The sequence below is a fragment of the Chaetura pelagica genome, unplaced genomic scaffold, assembly GCF_000747805.2.
Source record: "Chaetura pelagica isolate M959 unplaced genomic scaffold, ChaPel_1.0 scaffold21, whole genome shotgun sequence".
NCBI classification, from domain to species: Eukaryota; Metazoa; Chordata; class Aves; order Apodiformes; family Apodidae; genus Chaetura; species Chaetura pelagica.
In genome coordinates, this window is record NW_009952251.1 from 97,402 (window position 1) to 125,333 (window position 27,932).

Below are 27,932 nucleotides of genomic sequence, written 5' to 3' on the forward strand. Positions count from 1 at the left end.
AGGAATGTTATGTAAAATCACAGTTGAAATATTAAGATACTAAATCAGATGTAAATTGTGTAATCATTGCAGTATGTAGATCTCAGGGAGTCACATGAGTGGCGAAAAAAGCAATGCAGCAGCTTTTATTCTGCCTTTCACAAGGAACAACCAAATGAACAGAAGAATGTGTAGCATCTCAGAAGATTTAAAGGATCAGATCCCCTTTCAGACCTCAAACTGATTGTATGCACATTTGCTTACTTGCTCTTATTCTGCTTCTCTTACTGCAAACAGAATAGAAATTATCCTGAAAGACCAATGGTCCTGTTTCTGTTACATGTTTTTTCTTTGTCCTTCACCCCCAGGGAACATCTTCCACTGACTAAGCCAACACCTTGCTCATTCATATAATTTGTTTGTGCTTCCACAAAGTCTATTACTGTTAATCCACTATATAAGAAATGTTGTTGTATTCATCTGAAGTATAAAACAAGGTCCCTTTGTGAAATATGCTGTTTTGGCCAGCAGCTGTATTTTCTGTCCTGTGTTTGACTGCTTAGATAGGTACTTGTGGCTCAAAACATGTCATTCGTTGTGCTCTGCTCAGTACTAAGTGCACAGTGTGCAAAAATATTGCATCACTTTTACACTTTTCCTGGAAAGTCAGAAGAAACAGGATGACTCAGAGTTCATGGGGGAGTGCAAGGAGGAATTCAAACACCTCAGGAAAGGTGGTGCTTTTTCTTTTTGGGCTTATTTTGGTCTGTTTTCCCCATCTAAAAGCATTCTGATGTGAAGTGCAGCCTTGCAGCTCTCCAAGTTGAGAGAGCCCAAGGTGTCTCCAGGGATGAGCTTCCTTCCTACCTTCAGTTTTTACACACTGGCCAGATCTAGTAGCTGTTGGTGCCACTGAGTTGCTTTTCATGTCTCCTGTTGAACAGTAGGTGCCCTGTCCCTCACTTGAAGGTGGCAGAGCCAGGAGGACATGCTGCTTCAAGTTTTGCCCTCATCCAAGGTGACAGCTTGATAGACTGTGGCTTACTGTTTGCAAATCTTCTTTTGAGCAATGGTTGACATTGGGTGTCCAGAAGTAAAGGCTTGGCTGCATCAAGTGTCTTGCTCTTTGTTCCCTGTTGAAGGCAGTCTTTAGGTTCCACAGCTTTTAATGACCCTAGCCTTCTTCGGGCTACTGTTCTGGTGACATTAAGTCCTGTGTTTTACTTTTCACAGAGGCTCAGAGCACCAGTTTTAGAAACCTAAGCATTTCCTTGTTCCCTACTTACAAAACAGCCACCTCCCAGCTTCTGCTCAGTGGGCCAAGAGATGAGGAATATCATTTATGGCTTTTCCTAGACCTCTCATTTGGTTCCCAAAAGCATTTCTGGGCCTGCTCCAAAAGTCACTTCTGGTCAGCTCTTCTGGAGTTTTCTTGAGGTGGTCCATATCCCTGCCTGCAGTTGCCTCACTCTGCGTGCACTGCAATCTTTTAAGCTAACTTTTCCCTGTCAGTGTCTCTGTCACTGATGTCAGGCTAAAGCATTTTACAGTGTTTGTTGCAGGCGGCAAATACATATGTGGTCATTGACAGTAGCTCAGCAGAAACACAATAACTTGTTAAGCCACAGTAACTCAATCCTGCGTCTGAGCTGCAGCTGGAAGGAGCTGTTTGGGCTATTAACCCTTTTATGGCTGCTGCACACTAGGATTATACATCTTTTCATATAATAGTACATGAGAAATCACCGTATATGATTTGTGTGATTATGTCAGGTAGGGAAATTGTTTGAAGGATAAATGAGAGTGTTTCCTTGATTTATAGCTCTGGGGCTGTACTACTGAACAGTATGTGAGGTGTAGAGAAGTGTTGTCAAAATACCACATCCCACTTCCAGAAGTACATTAGATATATAGGATATATCCATATAGGATATATATAGATATATACATTAGATATATAGGATCCCATCTTCATTTGACCTCTACAAATAGGATGCAACATGTTTTGGCAAAGATACCTACAGTTCAGTCAAGGCTATAAATATATATTTTTTTATCATAGAATCATAGAATCATAGAATCTTAGGGGCTGGAAGGGACCTCGAGAGATCATCTGGTCCAACCCCCCTGCCAGAGCAGGGTCACCTAGAGTACATCACACAGGAACTCATCCAGGTGGGTTTTGAATGTCTCCAGTGAAGGAGACTCCACAACCTCCCTGGGCAGTCTGTTCCAGTGCTCTGTCACTCTCACAGTAAAAAATTTTTTTCAGATATTCACCTTGAACTTCCTATGCTCCAATTTACACCCATTACCCCTTGTCCTATCACTGGTCATCACTGAGAAAAGCCTAACTCCGTCCCCCTGACACTCACCCCTTACATATTTGTAAACATTGATGAGGTCACCCCTCAGTCTCCTTTTCTCCAAGCTAAAGAGACCCAGCTCCCTCAGCCTTTCCTCATAAGGGAGATGTTCCACTCCCCTAATCATCTTCGTAGCTCTGCGCTGGACTCTTTCGAGCAGTTCCCTGTCCTTTTTGAACTGAGGGGCCCAGAACTGGACACAATACTCCAGATGTGGCCTCACCAATGCAGAATAGAGGGGGAGGAGAACCTCTCTTGACCTACTAACCACACCGTTTCTAATGCACCCCAGGATGCCATTGGCCTTCTTGGCCACAAGGGCACATTGCTGGCTCATGGTCATCCTCCTGTCTACCAGGACCCCCAGGTCTCTTTCACCTACACTACTCTCCAGCAGTTCAGCCCCCAACCTGTACTGGGACATGGTGTTGTTCTTCCCCAAATGTAAAACTCTGCACTTCCCCTTGTTGAATTTCATCATGTTTCTCCCCGCCCAATTCTCCAACCTATCTAAGTCTCTCTGAATGGCAGCACAGCCTTCTGGTGTGTCAGCCACTCCTCCCAGCTTAGTGTCATCAGCAAACTTGCTGAGGGTACATTCTATACCCTCATCCAGGTCATTGATGAAGATGTTGAACAACACCGGTCCCAGTACCGACCCCTGTGGGACTCCACTAGTCACACACCTCCAACCAGATTCTGCCCCATTGACTACAACTCTCTGACTCCTTCCTTTCAACCAGTTCCTAATCCACCTCACTTCCTGATCACCAAACCCATACCTGATCAACTTTTCTACAAGGATGCTGTGATGTTTATTATTATTCTTTTTTCTTGGCAAAATTGTTTGTTGTAGTGAAAGCTTCTAGTGATAGCTAGTGGGCCTCGAAAGCCACAGGATACCTGTTTGGATGCAATTGAGCAAAAACATCAGTCACAGGAGAAAGAAAAAAAGGGTATTGCTTGGTAAAGTACTGCTGTTGCTTGTCCTCTGGCTGTTCGTGTGCAAAGGTTGTGTTTTTGCAGAAACACAGCTAAAGGAAGTTGATGTAGTTGTCTTGCAGTGATTTAATTGGAGAGCATGGTGTTCAGGTGGAGGAAGAGAACAAGCAGGATTGATATGGGATACCCAAAAGGAAATATATCTGACTTCCTGTTGCTCTGTGTGAGTTTTTCTATTCCCTTTCCCTCATCAGGAAGTTTGTAGAAACTTCAGTGCTACACTAAATTGTTCAGATGGTGACCTGTGCCTCTCCTCATCTCTGGTTTCACTGCCAGCATCGTGGTGCTGAGTGACATTTTATCATTTGTCACAAATTTGCACCAGTTGTTTAACCAGACCCATCCTGCTCTGTGAGTTTCGGGCTCTCTTGTAGTAATGATTTTTTCATAGCAACTGTAAACTGGTTACTGTTATACTTGTGCTGATTTGGAAATTTTTTTTTAATGATGCTGAGGAGTAAAGATAATGCTATTTCAGATAGGGAGAAATGTAGGAGGCTGCAGAAATTATAAACAACTAGAGTGGGATATAGCAGAAGTAGCCTGCTTACAAGGGCTGGCAGAGGGATATAGGAGCACATTCATTTTTTGTATATCTGTAAAGAACTGGGCACCAAATGTCATGTGCTGTGGAAAAGATTGCTTTAAAATGGTGAAAACATGATGCTGAAATACGAGTATATTTAAAACAAACAAACAAAAAAATTTAAGAAACTTCAAAGGTGAAAAACATAAGGGAAGGCATGGAAGACAGGTAAGCAGAAGGAAAGAAAAAACAAACATCTGATTGTTTCCCTGTATTTGAACATTTGGATTTAAATGAAGAAGAGATTACTGAACAGATTTTAGAGATTTTGTGTGGAAGAGCAAAAAGGAAACAAGAAATATTAATGCAATTATAATAGCCATATTGAAAAGAGGAAACATTGATCATGAAGAGTTTCACGTAACCTGGTATTAACTGGTCTGTATAATACGGAACAGAAATCATTGTTCTTTAGCAGTTTCAACTTACAATAGTTGCAGTGATTGAAAATTGCATTCAGGAGGAGAAGTTGAAGAAGCTAGGCTTATTCACAGGAACAAAAGAAAATTATGGTGACCTAATTCCAGCTTTTGTTGTGCAGAATATACCAGTATCGATAGTAGGACAAATTACTCTCTGTTAAACATGAAAGCAAGATTCATATGATGCTGCTGTGCTGCACTACTCTTGCTTTCAAACAGGTCTTACAAACCTAAGGGACAGTTGATGTATTTGTCCAAAGAACATTATGGCTCATCATTTTCTGAGAAACTACTCCGACTCTTTGTGGAACTGTGTGCTGTGCTGTCTGCGCTGGCATGTGATAAAATCATTCCTTGAAATGCAGTGTCCTCCCATTTTTCTTCCAGTATTGTCCCACACAGACCTGTGTGTGCTGTGAAACTTGTACTATATTATATTGTACTTGTATTATATTCCTGCACTGAAGTCTTTGTTTAGGCTTTTTGGTCACTAATTGAGGGTGAAGCCCTCCACATTTTCCCATCTTTTAAGAACATTGGATGCTTTTTCAGAGTTAATCTGAAAGACAGCAACAGTCTCAAAGTGCTTCATGCATTTTAGCAGAAAAAAAAGGAGAATAACCAGAGGCAAGGGCTGCTACCAAGCTGACAGCTACTGGGTGCTGGAGCTAACAGTTACTTGTGTAATTTATTTATTTTAAACGAAGATAGTGTCTTCGTTTTTACATTTCTGACATAATCCCATGTGGGACAGGTAAAATGTTCATCCTTCAGCAAGAGGGTTTCTCTTGAAGTTCCCATATGTATAAAAGATGGAAATCAGCAGCGTAGACCTCCCTCCCCACTTCATTGATGTCTGAGGCCATATTTGCAATGGAAATCCATCCCCATTCTTGCAGTGCGATGAGCGCTCCTGGGTGATGAGCTACCTTGATTTTTACGTGAGTGGACCAAGTGATAACTTAGCCCCAAATTCCTTTATGTACAGACACAGACAGATTGGCTCTCCCCACCACTCCCTGATGCATAATCACTCTTTTATCTGTATTTACAAACCCTTGGAGGATAAAGGCTTTCCACACTTTCAGCTGCTCTCTAATTATTACTCATTTGCTAGCAGTGCTTTGTGATTTAAATAGAAGTGCAAGCTGACCACTGCTTTTTAGTTTCTGTTTTCATATACAGGTCCTCAGTTTTGACTTTCTCCTCATGCCATTGCTCATTGCTTTATGAATAGAAGCATGACTTTTACCAAGGTCTATGCCAATGTGACCAGTAGTTTAACAAATAATAAGTTTTTCTTTTTCTTTTTACATCCTGGCTCAAACCAGGACAATGTCCCATTCTTCTGCAAATGCCATTTAATTCTCTTTGTCCCAAGAAACCATCAGCCAGCTATGTCACTGCAATTTGCAGTAAAATTACTACCTAAAACTAAGTCATATGATTAAGAGCCTCATCCAGATGCTCCCTGGACTCTGGCAGGCTTGGTGCAATAAACACTTCCATGGGAAGCCTGTTCCAGTGACTTAACTTTTTCCTAATGTCCAATCTGAATGTCCCCTGACACAGCTTCAGGCCATCTACTTGTGTTCTATCACAGAGAGGAGATTGGCACCTCCCACTCCGCTGTCCTCTCCTGTGAGGAAGTTGTAGGCTACAATGAGGTAATTCCTTTGCCTTCTCCAAGTTCAAGAAAACAAGTGACCCCAGTTGCTCCTTATAAGTCTTGCCCCCGAGGCCTTTCACCATCTTGGTCACCTTCCTCTGCACACACTCTAGTAGTTTAATGTCCTTACACTGAGGCACCCAAAACTGTACATAGAGTACTTGAGTACTCAAGAGGAGAAAGGTCATCTGCTTCACTGAGGGAGGACAGGGTGGATAGTGGGCACCCCTCCTGACTGTCAAGGATTGTATCATATGCAGGCTCATCCCACTGTAAAGTATGACTACATTTTAAGTGTTAAAACTAGCATCACCTCTAGATGTGTCCTTGCACAATCAATGGAGAGGTGTAACTGGAAAGCATATATGATACACATTCATGTACTCACGTATATATGTAGAAAGGCATGCTGTTCTCATTAGAATTTTGTGTGATCTTTTTTAGCTACAGGTTATTTGAAAATTATTAGCATTTATTTTGATTATACAATTCTAATGATGCAAAATAAAAGGTATGAATCCCATTTAGCTCTTAACAGCTTCTCTCTGTCAGACTTGAAGCTCCAGATACACTCATCTATTTCTTTAGGGAGCCATTTTCTCCATGCCTTTTAAAGTCCTGAGGCCATTATGCTTTATTGGGTTAACTAAGTCTGCTAGACCTTTTTTATTTATCTTCTATGGTACAAGCTATACCATTCTTTCTACGCTACTGTTGTACTTGAGATACAGTCAACAGCAAATGTTGACTTTTTCTGTCAGACACTGCATCTGTCTTCCCTTCTTTAGTTTTTCCTTTGTGCTCCATTATTTTCTGTAAATGCTATTTATTACATACTGTGGTCAGCATTCTGTCAGATCCATCTCACTGCATTTAATTATGCTTTGTTGAAGAGTAGCCAAGCAATTCACAGAAGTTACATGCTTACAGAGCCTTGCTATAGGGTTTTTTTTCCTTCAGCATGAATGTTGAATCATTGAATATCAGCTGAGTTTGAAATTTACCTGAATATGTTTTACTATTCCAAAGAGATTACACAATGGCCCTGATTAGCAGCAGCATTTTGTAATACCACTTAAGGCTTCATCATAGTGGAGTACTGCCAGTAATAGTCTTTAATTCACTTACATGTACCAATTCATCTCTGTCAGGTTACTATTAATTTCTTTGCTGTTTTTCTTTGTCCCTATCCCATATATAATAAGGCATGATTTGCACATTTATGTAGCCTAAATAAATTTTTTTAAAAAATTAAATCTTCAGTAAATTAACTGTGGTGCTTTGATTTGAGACAACTGTGCCATCTCTCCATTTATGTTCACATTTAATCCACTTTTCACAAATTAATGTATTTAGGAGAATCTAGGTGGGTCAAGTGACCAAGGGGCAGTAACAGTTTTACTGGCTAATTTAGATTAAAAGTTTCATGATTGGGTTAGGTATAGTAACTGTAAAGTAGGTGTAGAAACAAAACTGTTCATGTGTACACACACTCACACACACACACTTGTAAACAGCCATGCTATATTCAACATCAATTTTTTTCATCAAAATGAAGGCCAACCTTGGTTACAAAGATGATTGCCAGAGATAAAGAACAAAAGGGCTGCAGACATCATTTTGTTTTATCTGGCACCAGTTTCACAGTGTTCTGGAAGATCTAAACAGTTGGGTTCAGGGTTGGATCTCCAAATTTGTGTGATGAATCAGTGTCTGTGTTTGCTGCTGAAGCAGATCCAACTCTGTATTTTTTCTTTCTTTTTCATCGTTAGGATTGGTGCCAAACATCAGGAGTTAAGACAAAAGCAACTGAGAGGCCTGAGTGATTATTCTGCTGGTCCTGGAGGACCTGACATTGATGATGATGAGGTGGATCCAAATTATGCCAGAGTAAACCATTTCCGAGAGGCTTATCCAGGAGCAAGCATCTACAGACCATCATCGCCAGCAGTAGCAGAAACTTTTATATATCCACGTGATTCGCCTTCAGGACCCATGGAGAGGGAGCACTTGGAAGGACTGTATGCAAAAATAAACAAGCAGCACTACCAACAGACTCCTGGTGACAGGTAATATTGCCACCTGGCATTACAAACAATGATAGTTTGGTGGGGAGGGAGCTGGTTGTTCACATGCTCCAGACTCCTGTATTTACTGACTAGAAAGCCATGTATTTCCTCTTAACCACAACCATAATTTGCTGCAGCAGTACCCCTAAAGCATCTGAGCAAGTCAGCAGTCAAATGGAAATCATTACAGAAAAGTCCATATTTCACAAACAGAATGAATTAACTGACTCCAGTCCAATTCCTGCACTGCTAAGAGTGTTTTTCCCTCTTTCAATTGGGAAAAGTTCTTATCCGCAGCAAAAATAATCTCTTTTTTTTCAGATCCCTTTCGATCCTGCTGATCATCAAGTGCCTATTAGTAACAGGTTTTGTATGATAGCATGATATATTGCATATGTTTATGGTTTAGTTTTCCCCAGCTGTGTGATATTACACACTTTCAATTAGGTTGGGTAGAGGACTGGGAATCATGGCATTTTTATGCAGACTGTGAAGTGTAGCTTCACAAGACTGATTGCCTTTCACAGCCTTTCCAATAACTGAGTGGGAAGGAAAGAGCAATTTTTAATCCTTACTGTCAAGCTTCCAGGTTGATAGCATTAAAGAAAGATGGTCAAGTTTTTCCCTGGGTTAAAAAGAAAACAGAAATTATTTTCAGTTGATGATGTACCCACCATTACAATGTTTTTAAAACTGATTGCTTCTGGATTTGGGGGCTAAAAGAATGTAAGACTTCATTACTATCATGGTGTTAATATATCTGTGATGGGCTTTTCAGACCAATGTATGAATGTGTAGTCCAGATATGCAGGTCTGTGTGAAAAGAAAAGCTGACAGAGTAAGCATGAGGGACTTGAGGAATTGTTCACACTTTGAGCTCGTTTTACAATCTGTAGTGTCTCCCTGTAGCCTCAATCTGTGCTATGTGATACCACACTTGTTAATTTTGGAGAAATATGTGAGCACACATATAGGAGTGTTTTCAGTTTGTGGCATCATACTACTTTAAAAACATCTACTGAGTCATTGTTATAAATAGTAATAAACCACTTCTGACATAAACTGAAGTTTGTAGCAGGGAATAGGCTCTCCTTTTCACCTGAATACGGATGGTGAAGATCTTTCCAAACATAATGACACAGCTTATTTTTTTCTTCCATATTATTGTCTGCCCTTACTGCATAAGGGTGAAGAGGGTGAAATAAGAGGTAGTGATTGCAGCTTTTTGCCATCTAGCAGGTTTTGCTTTACTACAGAAGTCTTGAGGAGATTGTCACTGAAATTGCATGAATGTTTGTATTAGCGGAGAGATCAGAAACTGAGTTCATACTAACTCAGTAAACCAACATCTGTGAATTCCCAGTGAAGGGAGGCTAAATTCAGATTCATGCATTTTTCAAATATGAATATTGATGTAACTCAACTGGTGTAAGATGTCATCACAAAAGTTACTTCAAATATTTATATTTTAACAGGACTTCCTAGCTTTGCATTTTAAAAATGTAATCAGGTCTGAAGTGAGATCTATACATGGTTATTAATTCTTTACTGTTTCTTCTCAAGAGCAACAACAGAAGCTCAGAGCTTTCCCTTGGGCCTCTTTTATTTGATTGTTTGTATCGTGGTTGTAACTACACTGAAGGGACTCTTGACTTGCTACATGGGCGAGACTGAAGTCCCAGCCAGTTTTGGATTCGGTGTTAGGATCCTGGATTTTAGTATAGATCTAGCTGTGATTGCATAGCAGTATGATAACTCAGGGACAAACTAAAACCAGGACATCTAAGAGAGAAGAAAAGTTAACCTTATTTCTGAATCTGTGATCAGAAGTCACACTGAGAGGCTGTTTTGTCTGTGTTGATTCTGTAATGAAAGACACACAGTCCACAGCATCTTTGCTTTGTTGAATTTCTCAGGCTTGTAGAGGCTGTTTAACTAGATTAGGAAAAAATAGGAAATGTGGGATTCTTGTTAGGTTGCCTTTGTTCTTTTTAAAAATCTTTCTTTCCTTTGTCTCAGAGATAAAAATATTGTTACTATTTGCCAGCAGAAATGTGCCAAACATTAATACTTTTTTGTGAATTTATGCAGTGGGTCATGAGGTCTCAGCCATCAGTTGTTGAATATAGTGGCAACTTCAGGCAAGGAAATGTTTCTGTGCTAGAGGGAGAGCACTGAAAGGAGAAAGATGTGAAAATAAAAATCCCTGGATAATATGTTAATTACAAAAACAAATCTGCTTTCAAGGGTCAAGTATGAAAACTACCTTGTCTGTCTCAAAATGATGGGAAAGGGCTATAATGGATGCTTATTAGCCAAACCAGTGTTATTTTGTGTTTGTAGGGCTGAACATTTATCAACACATTTGTCATGTAATAGCTCATGCTTTGGTCTTGCTAACGCATGCATGCTCTCTCTCAAAGTTTTGCTATTATTTTTACTTTAGATGGATGGCTTTTTCTTCCACCTCTGACTCTCAACTTGTAATGTAGTATGTGCAGACTTGATCAGTGACTAAAGTAAATGGGCTTTGGGGTAGAAGCAAGGTTTGAACACAGAGAGAATAGATTATTTCATTTTGGTCTGTGAATTCCTGTTATGTGGCATTATGATAGAGAATTAGAACTCAACATTTGAAACAAGAAGGTAATTTCTATTATATTTTTACAAAAGAATGTATTAACATAATTAATGCCTTGTAAAACATGAAGGCCATTTGTAAATAAATAAGCTTAGTGGTCAGCTAAATGCTATTTACAATTCACATGCTTTCACTCACCATCCCCTTTCTCCTCTTGAGAATCCATTGAGTGTTGCCAGTTCATTCTTCTCAGTATATTCCCAGCTTAAACTGGCAGTCTCTCTCGGTATGCAGAAAAGCAATAGCTATACATGTATGAAGACTGTTGCTTTAATCATTATGTGCCTCCAAGCACAGGTCCTCAAGGCACGCACAGACCTGCTTCATATTGCTGTTTGCATACTATCATCCCCTTAACCTACACTTGCATCTGGCATTTCAGAGGTTGTTTTGCTTTGGGTTTTGGGGGGCTTTGTTCTGTCTTATTTGCAAATGTTGTGTAACGCTCTTCTGCACTGCTTCACAGTTGTTGATTTTTCATTCCGACAATGATTATTTCAGTGAAATAGATGTAATTTTTTGTGTATATTTTGCTGAAAGCTTTGGGATTTTTAACTAAGAGAGGTGCTATATAAATGTAAATTGTCCTTATTAATGAGTATAGCAAAAGCATTAGCATGATCAGTGTAGTCTGTGAATGTTAAGTTAAAAAGAGTGAAAAAAACCTAGCTGGCAAAATCACACATTTCTTTGTAAATCAAGCATTTTTCTGTTTATTTCTAATTAGCCACAATTTTCTGTAATGCAAATGGCATCCCAAAGGATGGTGCAGCCTGCACAGCCACCATGTGCAGCTGGGGAACTTGCAGGTTCTTTGCCTGAGACACTGTATTTCCCCAGCCTGCAGCAGAGGCTGGGTGATCTGTGGCCCATATGTTCCTGAAACAAGTGGCAAGTCACATCTCTCTGAGTTTAGTCATCAGGGTCGTACCATGACAGTGCTAAGTTGCACGATGGCAGAGCCTAGATGTCAGTCCAAAGCCAAAAGAGCATATGCACAACACTATTATCACTTAAATGTCAAGCATGTCACATGGTGCAACCCTTTCTCACGTTTCGAATAAGCAATTTCCTCTTTTTTTCTCCCTTGAACGTGGTGCTGTCAAGTATATCCAAACACACTGAGCACATCTCCAGAAAGGTTCTAGAGACATTGCTCAACTTATTTCCTCAGCCCAGAACTATGAAACATTTGAAGTGTGATGCCAAACTCATTGCCAAGTATAATTCTTCATTTATTTGTGTGTCTTATCATGAGGAATTTCAAAGTGCTGGTCTGACAAAAATGAATACAGTTTTCCTTTGTTTAGCAAGAATAGATTCAGAGCTGTATCTTGTTGCAGATTTAAAAACATACTAATAAAAACCCCAAGGCTGTTTTATTGCATAGGAGTAGAGTCCAAAGGTACTGTCTGATCAAGCTTTCCATTTTTGGAGATGCTATGTTGGGTCCCAAAGTGCAAGGTCTTACACTCTACAGTGTTAATTAATTAATTGAAAAACAGGTCTTCCTTATCTCAGGGTGAAAACTGCCTTATGGTAACTTGCACCCTTCCAGAATGTTCAGTCGAGCAGCAAAGTTGTAAAATGGTGAAATGAAACCCATGTCTCTGCATGACCATAATCTGCCCCTTGCATCTTGCTCTCAGAGATGGCCAGAGTCATAAGAGAGGGAGCAAGACATTGAGTAGTCTGTATCTCCCTGGAAAGTATCAAAGCAAAAGCATTGCTGTGCATGTTCTGAGAAACCAAATGTTAAATGTAAGCCATGGGTAAGCCTGAGAGGAGAGTAAAAGGGGTCTGAAGTTTAGAAATTTAGCAAAAGGAGAATTTTTACTGAAAAGCCAGCTAAATACCTGTCCTTTAGACAAGTGTAGGTCTCTCCCATCCTACTCAATCCAAGGCCACAGGAATCCAGAGCTACACAGAAAAGACTGTATTCAGAAAGTGCAGGTTAGGATTGCCCGAGTATGTAACTTAGCCTTGTATTTTTTAGTCAGCCAGAAACTGAAGTTGTCTTGTTCTCAGTACAAAGTACAGTTGACATTGCTCACTGTGCCATTGCTGTGTGCCTCCACAGCACCTTTAATCACTGAATAGCTAAAAAAGCAACCTGCTGCTCTAGGAGTGGATGGTCCTTTATTCAGGAATGGTTATTCTTTAAGATGAATAGTGTGGAGGCAAGGCAGAAAATTAATGAGGCTGTGTGATACCTACGTACACTTTGCCACTATACCTTGTGTTACATAGGGAATAGAATGATGGGCATGAATTGAAATATTTTTATTTTAAAAGCATGGCAAGTATGATCAAGTTATGTGCTCTCTCTTACCACATAACCTCTTCTCCTTGGTGTCCTGAAATAATCTACACTGTCTCCTTGTCTTCTACTACCCTATACCAAGACTGCCCTCTGACTCCTTAACCGCTGCAATTTATTTTTTTCTGAAACATACCACAGGGTCTTCTGAACCCTTGGCTGCAATCTGGTCACTGATCCCAATAATGTTAAAACCAGAAACTTAATGTTTGACAGCTTGCTGCCCTTTCTGGTTGATAGTTTTCTGACAACAGTCAAATTCTGGCATTGGCAAGAAGAAATGAGGGTTCAGTGGTTCCTGGTGATCTGGTCATGGCAATCCAGAGATCCCCTTGACCATCAGTTCCAGAAGAGTGTAAGTTGTGCCCCCAGAGTTATACTTGTACTGTGTTTTTTGCTCCTGATTTGCAATTTTCTTAGAAAGGATGAAGGGGTACTGCATACTCACTATGATAACTAGGGAAAATTTTTAGTATCTGGACCTCCTGTTACTTGTTTAAATGAATCTTGGTTTTATTTTTATACAGAAGAAAATAAATCTATTGTTACCACTCAAGAAAACAGCTTTACAAATAGAGTTCAAAGTGCTATTTCCCAGGAACCCCTTATCCAGATCTTTTCACCTTTGGCACCCCCAACCCTATTGTTCACTTCCCATGGAAAACTCAAACTTTATGGAACTCAGGTGACCCTCAGCATTTTAGAGCACATCTAAACAGAAGGAAGTTGTCAAATTTTAACAGAGCTTAGCTGCCACTGCCATGTAATGTGTGCATGCTTGTTCGAGGCCATGCATTCCTCGGCAGAAATAAATTCTGTCAGGAATAGTCACAAATCTGCCTGCTTGCATCCTGCCTGCTAGGGTTTGCATTTGGATCACCTCACTTATTGACAGATGTGTAAAATTTTATATACTGCACTCCCACAACTCCCTTGTGACCATCCTGTTGCAGATGCTGGTGAGCCTGAGTTTTGGCAGCTGTGTTAAGCATTTGTATGCATTCAGGTTGTGATTTTTGTTTGTTGTTTTTTTTTCCTTCCAGCCCTGTCTTTTCTTATGTGATCTATTACTGTATGGAATTATTTTATGTTAATTCTGCCTATTTATTGGTAATGTCCCATTCTTTCAATCATTTGGATACAAATGCAAAATATAGGTCACTGGAGAAAAAGCAGGTTTGTTATTAGCATATGAGACCATGCCAGAGGATAAAGAGTGGAATGCAGAGGGTGTTGTCAGCCTCTTAAATGTACAAATAAAGACAAAATGAGATCGTCCATGCAGCTGGAATGAAATCATATGGCCTTGCATGTGTTCCTGCCATAGTGTGTTTCCTACTGTGCACAAGAGATATTAAATTCTGTCTTATGCAGGATGTTGTTTGACCAAAAGCTCACACATGCTCCTATAATCAGCAGCAGAATAATGTGTGTATATATTAACTTTTCTCTACACATTTTTTTAACAAAACACCGTTGAATTTTAAATGCTAATATGTGTGCATGGCTAATTAAGAAGCCAGAATTGAGTATAAGGCTTGGTAAGCTCCAAGAAAAAGAGAGGAAGATCATTACACTTCAACTCATAGATAGCTTTTTGTGAACCAGCTGATAATGTGCAAAATTAAGATTCCGTAAGTGGCATTTTAAATGAACAGTTAATGGCTGAAGATTAATTAAACAGTCAGAGTTTTTCAAGAGAGAAGCTGTTAAAATCTTGTTTATAGGCCAGTCACTTCCATACTTAAAGTGCAAACCCTAATAGCATGTGGTATTTCCATTTAGTAAGCAATGTAACTAGAATATTTTCCTTGAGCAAGGAAAATCTACCTTACTTGGGTACACAAGACAGGATGGATGGATGTAGCATTGTGTGTACTGTGTTTTCTTCTTCCTAGTTAATGGTTGACTGGTAGCAGTACAGACAGAGAAATGCATTTCGTCTGAGAATTTGGTAATCTTAAATAAAATTGCTCAATCTTATTTTAATTAAAGTGTGAGGGGACATGGTGAAATCTGATGTGGCTTTGTCTTTTCACTACTCTCCAGAAGTCCACTCTACTTCATACACTGCAGGGTTTTCAAAATGTTCATCTTTTCTTTGCTCCAGGTTGTGTTATGTTAGAATGAGTCTCTTTGGCCCCATCATTAGCCTTGCAGATTTGTACTAGTTAAGAGGGGGGAGGTTTAAAAACAAACAAACAAAAAAAATGTTATGTTTTCAGTCAGCTTTATTCTGTACTGCAGTTCTGGTTAAATGATGAATATTAACCTCATCCCATTTCCCTGATTGAAGAGAAACAACAAGCAGGTCATTATGCTGTGAGGCTTGTCCGTCCATCAAGTCCTTTGCCAAGAAATTGTTTGGTTTTCTTCTTTTCCTTTTCTCCCAACCCAGTTCCCAGTCTGTTTGTTAACTGTTTGTGGGTTTTCCCCTAGCTTCCCAACACAGTTGTTTTGCCTGATCATCTCCTAGCTTCTGGGTATGCATGTAGTTACAGAGAAAAGGCCTGGTGACTTGACACTGTGCAAGCTTCATTGTGCTAACCCACGGTAAGATGAATCTACATTGCTGACCTCAGGGAGCTCACATTATGGCTTTCAAAAACTCCTCTCCTAAGTTTTTTTTCTAGCTGCTACTAGTTAAATGGAAGAAAGGGATTACTTCTTTCATCATAGAGATAATCTTTAGTAAAACTGACCAGTAGATGAGGGTGTGGGATTTTGTTGTGCTAGACTTTTAAGACTAGTACATACTAAGAACCTGTCTTTTTTTTGGAGTTGGAAGGGGTTGGACTTGAGGAGCACAGACCAGCTCATGTGTGAGCATCCTTATGCTCAGAGTCCTGGTGGTGACATAAACTCACAGCAACCTTTGTCCTGAAGTTTCACTTTGTTGAGATAGATTTATGGCTTCTGGTCAAACTACTTTTAAAAAATAGGAAAAGTTTAATGGGAGACAAAGAATCTTTTGCAAAAATCTTAGTAATGGAAAAGGGGTTCAAGTTTGGAGGAGCAGGAAAAAAAGGGGTATCACTACACTGCTTAAAAATGCTGAGCAGTTCCAGTTAAGACAGCAGTGGTATCTGTCTAATAAAGGTAGAGAAGTAACTCATAGATATGACAGGGAAAATGGACATAGACTAACTGGAACCATGAGAAATGTTTTCACAGTGTCTTCACTTCTGTTTGAGGTTATCCAGGGTCAGTGAGATCTTCTGCTAACAGGTTCCTCTGAGCTACAGGTGAATCAATCCCCAGCCCCCCTCCTCATTAAGCAGTGAATAACTGAGTCCTGAGAGTCTTCAAGTGGCATCCCACAGTTTCTCACACATTCTCAAAATAAACAGTTGATTGATATTGATCTTGGGATGGTTTAAGAGAATTGTGACTATTATGTGGGAAGTGATACTAGACTGTCATAGAAAATGAAATAAATAACTTGTCTTAAACTACATTGTAGCCAGCATTTGAGAGAACATGAGGTCTTTTGTTAGGACAGAGGGACATGAGATAATCACGTTGCTTCAGGTAACTATACTGGTTATCTTTTTTTATCACCAACTTGTCCTTGATGTCTCGAGGCCATTTTTAGAAAGCAGTGGAGAGTGATCGCATGAAAGAGGTTATACTCTTCAGTTCCTTGCAAAACAGGTAGCTACTTCCATTTTTTTTTCATTCTATTAGGCTGACATAGAGAAAAACAAAAAAAAAACAACTCAAGATAAGATGCAAGAGGAGTGATTTTGAAGTACTTCTAGAAAGTACCAAAAATGAAAGAAATACAACATACTTGAAAAGCAATACCTTTCCTCCTAATTTATTTTTCCCCTTCTTGTTTCTCTCTGGTTTCCTACTTCTGTACCAGTAGGTCAGTGTGGCAGTTTGGCAGTGTCACAGTTCTCTGTTCAATCTGTAGTCTGGGAGGTTGTTAGCCCCTTCCCTCCAGTCACTTGGAAGCAGTGAAAAGAAGTGAAAAAGAGCCAACTAATGTTTAAACATTTTAAACAACATTTTCTTGTTCAGTCTTTGACCCATATTCATGGTTTAACTTCTTCATTCACTTAAAATTTAAATCTTTAATAAAATTTTTCAACATAGTAGTATCTTAGGGCATTTCTTCTGCCCTGCGACTTTGATGCCTACTTAGTCCTGGATATGGTTATTACCTTGTAAGTGGGAATCAGCTGCAAATGATCATTATGGTATTTACATAAAATGCATGGAAAACGATTATTTTGAGACTGGTCTGTAAGTTTAAGCATAGCACATGTTTCTAATGCAGATGTTGTGCATGGCCTGGCTATTGAAAAGGAATCAACAACACACCTTCAGAAGGATGAAAACATATTCAAAACGTGGTCTGTCTTGTGATGAGAGTTTCAGAGGGCAACTATTTTCTATTCCTGAGTCACCATAATGCTCAATAATTGTCTGAAAGGGCTGCTTTAATTGAGCACTTGTATGCTGTAAGTGTGCTGCTAACCAGGGAACCTGGACTGCTTCTGCTGTGCTCTTGGTTAATGACAGAGGAGGCCTTCTGTGGCTGGAGTCCCTGCTTTACATATCAGCTGGTACTTCTATAACATGACAAAGGGCTGTGAGGTTGTAGAGGATGGTTGGGGAGCAGCATCGGAGCAATAAACCTGCTCCTAATTGTTATCGATTGTTAGTACACAAATTACAAGCAGTCTGCAGTCCTTCACCTGAATAAGGTGTTGTTTTTTTCCTTTAACATCTGCTGTCCCTGATTTTAAAAACAAAAGGTAAAAACAACAAAAACAAAATAGTAGACAATTATTTTGTGCCTCTGTATACAGTGGCAATGTTTAAGCAGTGGGTGCTTTGAAGAGGGGAGAGTAAAGGGGCCAAAGGGAAGGGATTGATCTTTTTTTTCGTTTCTCTGTAAATACCACTGTCTGAATCAGTGGTGATGCTTTGACCTCCTTGCTACAGAGCTTGAAAAGTCTCTTGCACTTGTTGGTATGTTCTGGCTCCCAAACAGAAAAGGCAAAAGTCTAATTATCTTTCTTTGAGCACTGCAAAAAATAGATTATCAATCTACATATGATAAGTCGTCAAAAATTCCTCCCAAAATTTAGACTTGTTAGTCTAAGTGTGGATATTTTTACATGTTTGTGTGGGTTCTGAAGTGATTAACGGTATTCCTTCATACCTTTTTGCCTTTAATCTGCACTCTTGCCAGCTATCTCATTGCTATTAGCTATGGCAAATATAGCAGATGTCTGAGCAGCTTCATTGTTCTGTTGTTTTCTTTTCAAGACTCTAGTGCATAGATAGACGTTAATTTCTCTTTTGTGTTAAAACCTGCCTCCAAGGAATAAGATAACCAGTGTTCAGCCTTTGCCCTGTAAAGATACAGAGGTCTCATATCTTCTGAATTCTTTGTCTCAGCTAGTGTTTCTACTAGCTCAGTGCATTCACAGTGCAGGTCTGTTCTTCTCTAATGCCCATGGAACCTTAAATTAATGTCCCCTGACTTTAGGAGAACAATTTTAACATGTTTTCTAAATGTTTTCTTTATTCCCAGGATTGAGAAATAATACACAAAGACACCTGCTCTTCCAAGTGGGTGGAAAACAAAAATCATGCCAAGAAAAATGCTGTTTCTCAGAAAAAAAATTCAAAATATGCATTGTTTCAAGTATGGCATAAGCAAAATAGATTATGTAAGGTTCACAGGCCCTTGCTTGGGGTGAGATCACTGACTCGTGGGTTTATACTTTCTCTACTAATAATACCTAGCGCTTACATCTAAAAAGCAATGTATGAACTACCAGTTTCCCCATCACCTTTGAAAAAGAGTGTTAGGGAGCTATGGACACTGAATGAGCACAGCTTCCTTCAGTTCTTCATGAGAGCAATTGTGCTTGGGTAAAACAGCAGTGGCTCCAAACCTCTAAAAAAACACATTTCCTTAAAATGGTCAGGAAATAACTGATTGATTTGCAAGTAACTAACATGATCATGTGTTTATTGGGAGCAAAAGTGACAGTTCACATCTGAATTTAAATAAACACATAAATTTGGTACTGGATGCTTCTTTTCTGTAGCTGTAAGTAGCAACATGTGGTAGTCACTGTGTATGACAAGATCGCAGCACTTGCCACAGTACATAAAAGGATACAAGAACAGATGAAAACATTAATGGTTTCGTATTGGATCCTGTCTTATTTCCAGTAACATGGTATGCCTGGTACTTAATGGGGCATATCTTTGAAAGAATCAGCAGGTATGATGTTCTGGAAAACATGGAAATCTGCAACCTTGCTTCAGAGGCCAAACCAATATCTTGGCTCTGACATTTTTTTAAAGTGCAAATTGTGTCATTGGTACAGTTACATAAGATAGAAATTGTAAATTTATCTTGTACAATCTGAAAAGCAAATGATAGCATGTGGATTTGTATCTGCTACTCAGAAAGAAGACTGATGTGCCAGTCCTGTTTCCATCAAACTAAGTGGCAAAATTTCTGCTGATAGAGATGGGAAATAGAAACTGATTCCCCTGCCTGATTCTCCCTGAAAGCAAGATAAAGCAAGGAGCTTTTTTCTGTTTTATACTTACTAGTTTCACAGCCAGCTTTCTGTAGCTTAAGCTTTTTTGCCATACTTTTCTGCGTGACTGTTTTTGTTAACCACTTTTATTAAGTTTTGGTCTGTTCTTTGCATCATGCTGTTGACAAAATTATTTTTACTTTTTTTTTTACCCCAAAGTTTACAGTATAGAATAATGAAGAAATCCATACAGAAAAAAATTCTGAAACATTAATTGGAGTAGACTACAGCATTTAAAGTAACCTATTCTATCGTCCATTTACCTCCCACATGAAATGAAAACTCTATTTTGATCTGAACTGTCACAGATAATTTCTGCACATAAAACACATCCAGAGACAGCTTTCAAATGGAGTTGTCGCTTCTTATTTAGCAGGCTGAGGACTCTCTATTGTTGTCAAACCCTCTTTGCAAAAGCATCACTAACACACTGGTTTGCACAGTTGTATGTAAGAGTTGGAATGGTTGCACATCCCCCCTGAAACAAAACATTGGATTTAAGTGCTGGAATCCTCTGCAGCTGAACCTACCTACTGCTTAGGAGAAAAATCAGGAGGGTTTTAATACTATTTTTATACAGATTTTCATACCATGTGCTGGTGTTAGGAGGGGTTGTTTTTAGTGCAATAACATTTTAGTGTGAATATTGATTATTAACATTTAAAAACTAGTAACCAACATTCTCTTCTTTTCCCTAAGCTTTATGGGACCAGAAGTTTGGCTTTAATCTCTTCACAAATTTCAGGAATTCTTAAGTGCACTGGGAGTATCTCTGAACTGTGAGTACAGAACGGCTGCCTCAGAGTGTACTCCAGCTGAGATGCTGAGGCAGGGCTGTAGGGCACTTGTTTCCAGACTGCTATTGTGATGGTGGCCAATGTGGCCACCTGGTGAGGGTGGCTGGGAGACTCAGCTGTACCATCACAGAAGATAGCTTAAAGTTGACCTCTATGTTTCTTCAGACTTCATTTTGATAGCATTCATTTTGTCCTCAAACATGATATATTTTCATAAAATAAATTTTTGCCTTCTGGCCTTGGTTGTATTCTCATAAATTTATGCCATTGGAATATACAATTAAACAATAGTAATGTCAGATTTTATTTCATTTTCCTCTCAAAGTTGGAAAATTTGTCAGGATTAGGGGTTGAAGAATTTGGTTACTGTAGTGAGTTGTCCTCTATAGCTGTTTTCACAACTATTCTGTGCAGGATTAAACAGCAAAACACAAACTGGCAGAGTGCTCTTCTGACCTTATTCTGCACGGCAACACAGATAGCAGACTATCTGCTGATCTCTCTGGTAAGCATTACTTGGTCGCATCCAGATGTATGTTCAGGAGTGAAAGAAGTAAAACACAGGTGAGGCCAGAGAGCCAAGGCCTTGCATTTTCTCCAGCTGCCTGAATCCTTTAGGTATCTTCACTGCTGCAGCTGGAGTTGGGGGAACAGGACTGGAGAGTGGAAAACTGCCTGTTGCAGTGTGGAAGCTACAGGAAAACAAAGCTAAAAGTTAGAGCCTAGAATATTACTGGTCAAAGGCAATTGTCTATTTTAAGGACCGTATCTTTTGTAATGAAGTAAAAGACGCAGACAGGAAATCACATTGTGATTTCTAAGCTGTATGCCAGAAAATCTGAAGGTTCTTTGTTCAAGTGTGTCTCAGACTCCCTCCTGGAGAGGGACGTGATGGGGAGGGGATTTCTCTTTTGCCACTTTTGCCTGCAGATGTAGTGTATTCATGAATCGATTTTAATGGCTAACCCATGGGGAGCAGTGAATTAAATGGGGGGGGGTGGTGGGAAAGGGTGATTTTTTGCATTAATAGAGAATAAACTTGAATGGGGAAAAATGAGGAAAGGAAAAATCTTACGGTCACTGTGCTTAAGTCAATGATAATGCAGGTGCATGGGGTTTTAAACCTTGGCCATTACAGAAAGCACAGCAGATGGACTTGATCTCTTCTACTTCTCCCAGATCTTGGTGGGCCAGCTTGCTTTCCTCTCTCCAGGTGGGAAAAGCATACAGCACTGAACTGAACACAGCATATCCATCTCTCTTCTGCTCCAGGAACAGAGGCTGTGGTCCATGTTTTAACTCAGTTGACAAGCTCATAAATTTCAGGGCTAGAGAAATGGAAGGATGTTAATTCTATACTGGAAGTAGTAATTTTGGAGGCTGCATTCTCACTTTTTACAGTTACTTAGCACCAAAACTAGTTGGTCATATTTGTCCAGTAGTTCAATGAAGTTGTTAGTTCTTTTAAATCAAAACAATTGCATAGTGTCTGTAGTGACTTTAAAAAAGCAGTGAGGACTCTGAAATTGGCTTTGCAGCCTATATAGGCATATTGCATTTAAATCCTTCATAAAACACCAACTATCACTGTCAGGCATCCTGCAAACCAGTATTGTTTCCATGTTACCTTCCACTGCCCCATCTGCTTTCCTCATTTCTGTCATTCTACTGTGTGTGGGGCAGGACTGTCTTTTTATATGACTGTGCAAAGTCTGGTTGGGGACAGGGACTTTGCAGTGATGTTGTGTCTGCAGGTGTTCCTGAAGCAGTCTGTAAAGATTTGAAGGCCATCTCAAAACTGTGTGGAGGTAAGGAAGATACCTGGCAGAAGCTGGAGTGAGGCCACTCCAACCTACATTGTTTAGTTCCAGAATTTTGAAAGGTCTGTACCCTCATGGGTTTGCCTGACCTTTTGGAGGCAGCGTTTGCCTGTTCCTCTCTGCACTCCAAACCAGCTAGCAAATGGTGTGCTCTAATGCAAAAGTGATGTGCTTAGGTTAATATTGGTGTGTCCTTCTGAGAGCACAGTACTATCCAAATAAACTTCAAAGCTTGCTTTTCTGCAGGTCTGCCTTCAAAACATGAAGCAAACGTGTCCTCCAGCAACAATTACTGACTCTTGAGCATATCCCCAAGTAATGGTCACACCCTGATTTCAAAGGCAATTTATGGGGCCATTGTCTGAGCAAATACAGTTCATGTCACTGAAAATCCATTGATGATGATGAATTCTGGTTACTGATGACTGCAGATACAGGATCGTGAGGGGTGAAATGTGAGCCCTTGAGCTCTCTGGGTTTTTCTCTGTAAACAGGTTAGGTTTTCATAAGAGCTCAAGCAAAATATGAAAAAAAGAAAAAGCTGGAGATGAGTCTCAGGGAAAAGAGGAGGCAAGGAAAGAAGAAGGAATAACAAAACTGAAAAAGCATCCTTTGAGGGGAAGAGAAAATCAGATTTAAAAATATTTTTTAAGGAAAAAAAGAATTTGAACAGTGCCAGGAGCTTCTCTTTGCAGATTGGCAAAAGATATTTGTGTATAATAGTTAATTCAGGTTTTAAGAAGTCCAAGTGTTAAAGGGAAAGCTGAATTGCTTGACTATTTTGGAACTTAATGGAGAAGCATATAGGAAAAAAATGGAAAAATATACTGCTATACCAAAATATTCTTGGCCTGCTGTGGGATGAGTATGTTTGTATTTGAAAACACTATCATGTCAGTATGGTTTTTGTCCCAAATTTCATGAGGTTAACTTGTACTAATCTGAAACATTCAGAGATATTTATTTTTTTTTAATAAAAATAATTTAGTTCACATCTGCTTATGTGATGTGATGATGCTATATGCCCCCTTCCAGTAAAAAATACAGACTTCCAGGAATGTGCTGTCTGTAGATCAAGGTTTGATAAAGTTACCCTTAATTAATACAAGTACCCTTCTGTGGAAATATGGGCAGTTTCAGCTCCTCTCATTTCCATACATTGGTGAACGCATGATGTATTTTGCATGCTTACAGTAGAAACTTAGCAGTAGAAGCAGAAAGCATTTTGATTTGCAGAATGCGGATGGGTGGTATTTTCCCTACCTGCTCCCTGCTTGATAATGCCACGTGAGTGATTATCCCTTCCTAGCACATGCCAATGCTGACCACAGTGAGCAGAGCCAGCTCCCTTCCATAGTCAGAAGAGACCCTTGCAGCAGGTGAGTTAGAGGAGCTACAGTTGGTAAGCTGATGACAGGAACTTTGGTAAATATCCTCCCAGTACGAAGTATTTCAGGAGTGATCTGAGACCACAGTATATGCACATCCTCAGCATTGATGACATGTTCTTTTATCTGTTCATCTTGTTTGTGTTACAAAATAGGGGCAGTGGAAAAAGATTTTTCTCGACCTTGGCTCAGAATGCATTTGCTATTAACCAGTCCCCCTCCACCCCTTCTGTAGTATTTACTTGTCAACTTTGACTACGTTCCCCAAGGTGAGATTTCTCCTCAGTTTATAATGAGGAACAGGACTTTCAGGTTTTTTCCATGTGTTGCCACCAAAACCAATTTTACAGCCACACTCACAAGCAATGGTGGCAACATGTAATAATAACCATCCCACGTGAGATTTAGATTTACTGCTTTGCTGTTTCATTCATATAATGCCTCAACAGCATGATCTGATTTGCTGTTTTCATGAGATTCATCATTAATTGTCTGAGTTAGGAAACTAAGTTCTTCTGTAGTAGATGGACAGAGGCAGGCTCCCCTACATTCAGAGTGGAGGTTCACTTACTCTGGCTGTGCCTCTGTCACTTTATTTATCTGGTTTTTATTTTAAATGTGGTTTGCTTTTTCAAGCATTACTTCTAATAGAAGTGTTACCTTTGAGACTGCTTGTAAGCATAGGAGGAACTAAGTAGTAGTCACTTGCCTCAGACTTTCAGCTTTCTGGGCCTTTCCTGCCCTCCTCTTTTTTTTTCCCCACAGCCTGGAAATCTTCCCTGTCTCCCCCTGAAAGTTCCTCTGCTATTTACCACCCCACAAATGAGAACAAAATAAACTACTTTATCTCAATCATTTGGGCAACAAAATTCAATTTGCTTGTGTTGTTGCAGATCTTTGAGTCAGCCCTTGTCTGGACACTTTTATCATTTTGCAATCTAATCTGCTGAATATCTCCAGTCCTCTTGCATTGGAAGAAAATGGGTTTTTTAAGACTAAAAAAAAAAAAGTCCGCTGTGTATTTCTGCATGCGCAAACCCACAGTGATATACATGTCCTCATATATCTTTATATGTATGCATGTACATATATAATAAATAAAAATTACATATAAGGCTTTGAAAGTCCACACCTAACTTGCTAATGTCAGCTGCAGTTGATAGGCAGCTAAGTCAGACTCTTTTTATAGTCCATTTCTAAAATGAAACCATAAATTTTAAAACTAGGCTTCATCATTGCAGAGAAAAAAGCTTTTCCAGCCTATTGATGAAATATAACGTTTGATAGGATTTATGAGGCCCAGATTCAGAAGGATCATTTGCAGAGCACTTAAAGCAGCTTTTTCATGCCCTTTGCCTTCCCTCCTCCCAAATACACATACCAAAAAAAGCCATTAGTAATGAAAAATTATTAAGGAAGATTTTTCTTGATTCCATACAAATGTCAATTTTAGAGAGAGAAAGAGAAGGAAAACAGTTGCAGGATTTCTTACAGTAAAGGGGTCTAAGTAGAGCCAGGCTGATTATATGAGAGGAATACTGAGTTTAACTCATACCCCCATAGTGTGATTATTTGCTGTAATACAGTAATTTGTAATGTGTGTGTATATTTTTAATAGTACTGGATGAAATTTTTTTTTTGTCAAATTGAGATAGTCACAAACCAGCCAGATAAATTTAAAAATAAAAATTATACCCAGCTTCTCAATATCTTGATGAAGTTTCCTTCTGGCTTGTATTACCAGAGTGATAATTTCAGAGAAAAAACATCTTCTGTAACTTGTGATCACAGTATCTGTCAAATGGTAGGAAACGAAGAAAACTGCCAGACAGTGTCAGATTTATTAACAGCTCTAAGAAAACCAAAATTCATGCATTTTCTCATCTTTGATGGGTTGAAATGTCCATGTGCTGTACTTATCTTAATGGACAAGCAAAGGAAGTAGCAGTCATCAATTAAGTCTCTCATTAAGCTGACTACAGCTTAATCTGGAACACATGCAGGAGTACTATGTGCTTACCAGGCTGTGTGTTGCAATTGTTGTTAAGGAGCACCCATTCCATGGATGCCAGAAGCAAGTCACCTTTATATTGCCTTTCGCAACCTGCAGCCAGCTGCTGGAGCAGGGAGCATGCAGTCCTGCAGGGCAGAGAGGAGGCAGCGTACAATCTTGGACTGCACCAGTTGAGTGAGGGGAGTTGCTGGCCTGACTTCCATTGGAAAACTGTTTCCACCTGTTAATAAACAGCCTTCAACCATTTGGGTTGAAAATGCTTATGTAGGAGGTGTGCTGAAATTGAATTATATGGCACCTGATGACAGCTGTTTTGGGTGGCCTAAAGGAAGAAAACAAGTATTGTTTTGTCTGTGTAAAAATTAAAAATAACAAGTATATGATTCTTTCAATAAGAAGCTGCAGTCTTTCCATACACTGGAACAGGGGCTTTATATTTAGGAAAGGAACACAGTCTAGTCTTACACCAGACTGTGCCTTTTGCCACCCTTTGAACATTGACAATTTGACTAAGTTATACAATTTAGAGTACTTCCCACACACATGATAGAAACTTGGCTGCTGACTTCACCAAAAGTGCTCCTGAGCTGCGAGAGCCTAGACATAATTTTCCAGTAGTAGGTTCTCCTGGCTGGAGGGACCAGAGAGGTTCCTCCTGCAGGAAGGAAGGATGAGGTGAATAGGGCATGATCAGTGTCCCTTTGCCCCGCCTGCCAGGGAGCAAATGAGTGAGTTATTTTAGACACAAAAGCCTAAGAAATGCTGTGGACAGGCAGGACAAGAATATGAATGGAAGCTGAGGGAGCCAGAGGATGGAGAGAATAAAGGAGGGGTGCTTGGTCAGGGCAGACTTGGGAGCAATAAGACGGTGCTTCAAAACAGGGAGGGGTTACCAGCACTGCAAGTTTAATGCATTGTTAGTCTGTTAGACATGAACACACCCTTTTGAAGCAGTGCAGAAAGGAAGAAGAGCTGTTGGATGTTCCCAAGCCACCTACAGCCTCATCATTGCTCCAGGCTGCTTTGTGAAATGCTTCAGGGAGATGGGTTTCCAGGAGTGCTGGAAGGAGTGATTCTGACCTAGGCACAGCAGATGAGGTGTTTCTGTGCTAGGGCAGCAAGTGAGACAGGGATGTGCTTGTATGGGAAGCCAATAAATGGGTGGAGGAAACTGAAGGAAGTTGGCATCCTCAGATGAAAGGTATAAAGGGAAAGACTTATGAACATCAGAGTGACAACATGGAACAAAGGGAGCAAGACAAAAACAGATGTGGAAGGATTTGTAAGGTGTGTCTCTAAACACAGCAGTTAAAACTACATTAGAGTCATTCTGTAGAGATAGGGATGGGCCTGAACCAGAATGTTTGCTTTAGCATTTCTGGGATTTCCCACTCAAATGTGGAGAGTTAGGCTTGCTGTTTCTCTTCCATGTTAGGTACACCAGGAAATGTGTAGTATGAAGATTCCATTACTTAATTTTTCCTTTTTAATTTAAATTTTTTCAAAACAATTGCTAAAAAGGACTAGTGCTTACCTTCAAATCTAAGCAGCTGAAAAACAGCCCCAACTTACCCAAGCGGGAAAAGTGTGAATAATTTCAGAGGTACAGTGGAGCTGCAGCCGTAAGAAGGAGCTAGAAAAGCTGGATATATCTGGAAGTCCAAGAGCTTCCAGTGCCTGCATAACAAAAAGTAATAAAGTTACACTGCTAACTTTAGGCCCCTGAGTTCAGAAATATTTATCCAAAGTGCAGGTCACTTTATAAAGCATTTAATTCTGTTGATATGAAGCTCATGATGAAAGCTAGTTGAAGGACTGTGCGCTCCCCTGTCTTTGCGAATGTGAACAAAACAACTGTGCTCTGAGGAGCCCAGCTGCACGGGGGAGAAGTGTCTAAGAAGGGAGGCTGCTTGGAGGGTAGGCAAGGTGGCCTTGGAGACAGCAGAACTTTGCAAAATCCATCAACCACTTCAGCATCTGGCAGGGTTTCTGTTGAGCAATAACCACAAGCTAAATTTGCCACATATAATTCCTAAGAGAAGCTAGTGGTAACTGATGTTTTGACTTTTGAGCATGTTCCTGTGAAACTGCTCAGATCTCAGTTATAGTTTGGAAATACTGTCCTGTCAGAGAAGTAGAGTGAATTTGCCTTCAGGGTTGTCACCATGGTAAGACTGTCATAAAATTTTTATCCCCTCACACTACTACAGTGTAGAAAATACAGTTAAGCCTGTTTCTCTTACACATCTGTTAAATGTTTCAGGTGTTATTTTAGTATATG

At 39.7% G+C, this 27,932-nt stretch overlaps 1 protein-coding gene across 1 annotated transcript in view; it reads left to right on the forward strand.

The window, feature by feature from the left end:
- LOC104397411 (partitioning defective 3 homolog B-like) overlaps window positions 1-27,932 on the forward strand; it is a 142,740-nt gene that overhangs the window by 56,978 nt on the left and 57,830 nt on the right. Inside the window, exon 5 of the mRNA XM_010007371.1 lies at window positions 7,797-8,093. Coding sequence (XP_010005673.1) covers window positions 7,797-8,093 — 297 coding nt within the window. The remainder of the gene's footprint in view (window positions 1-7,796; window positions 8,094-27,932) is intronic.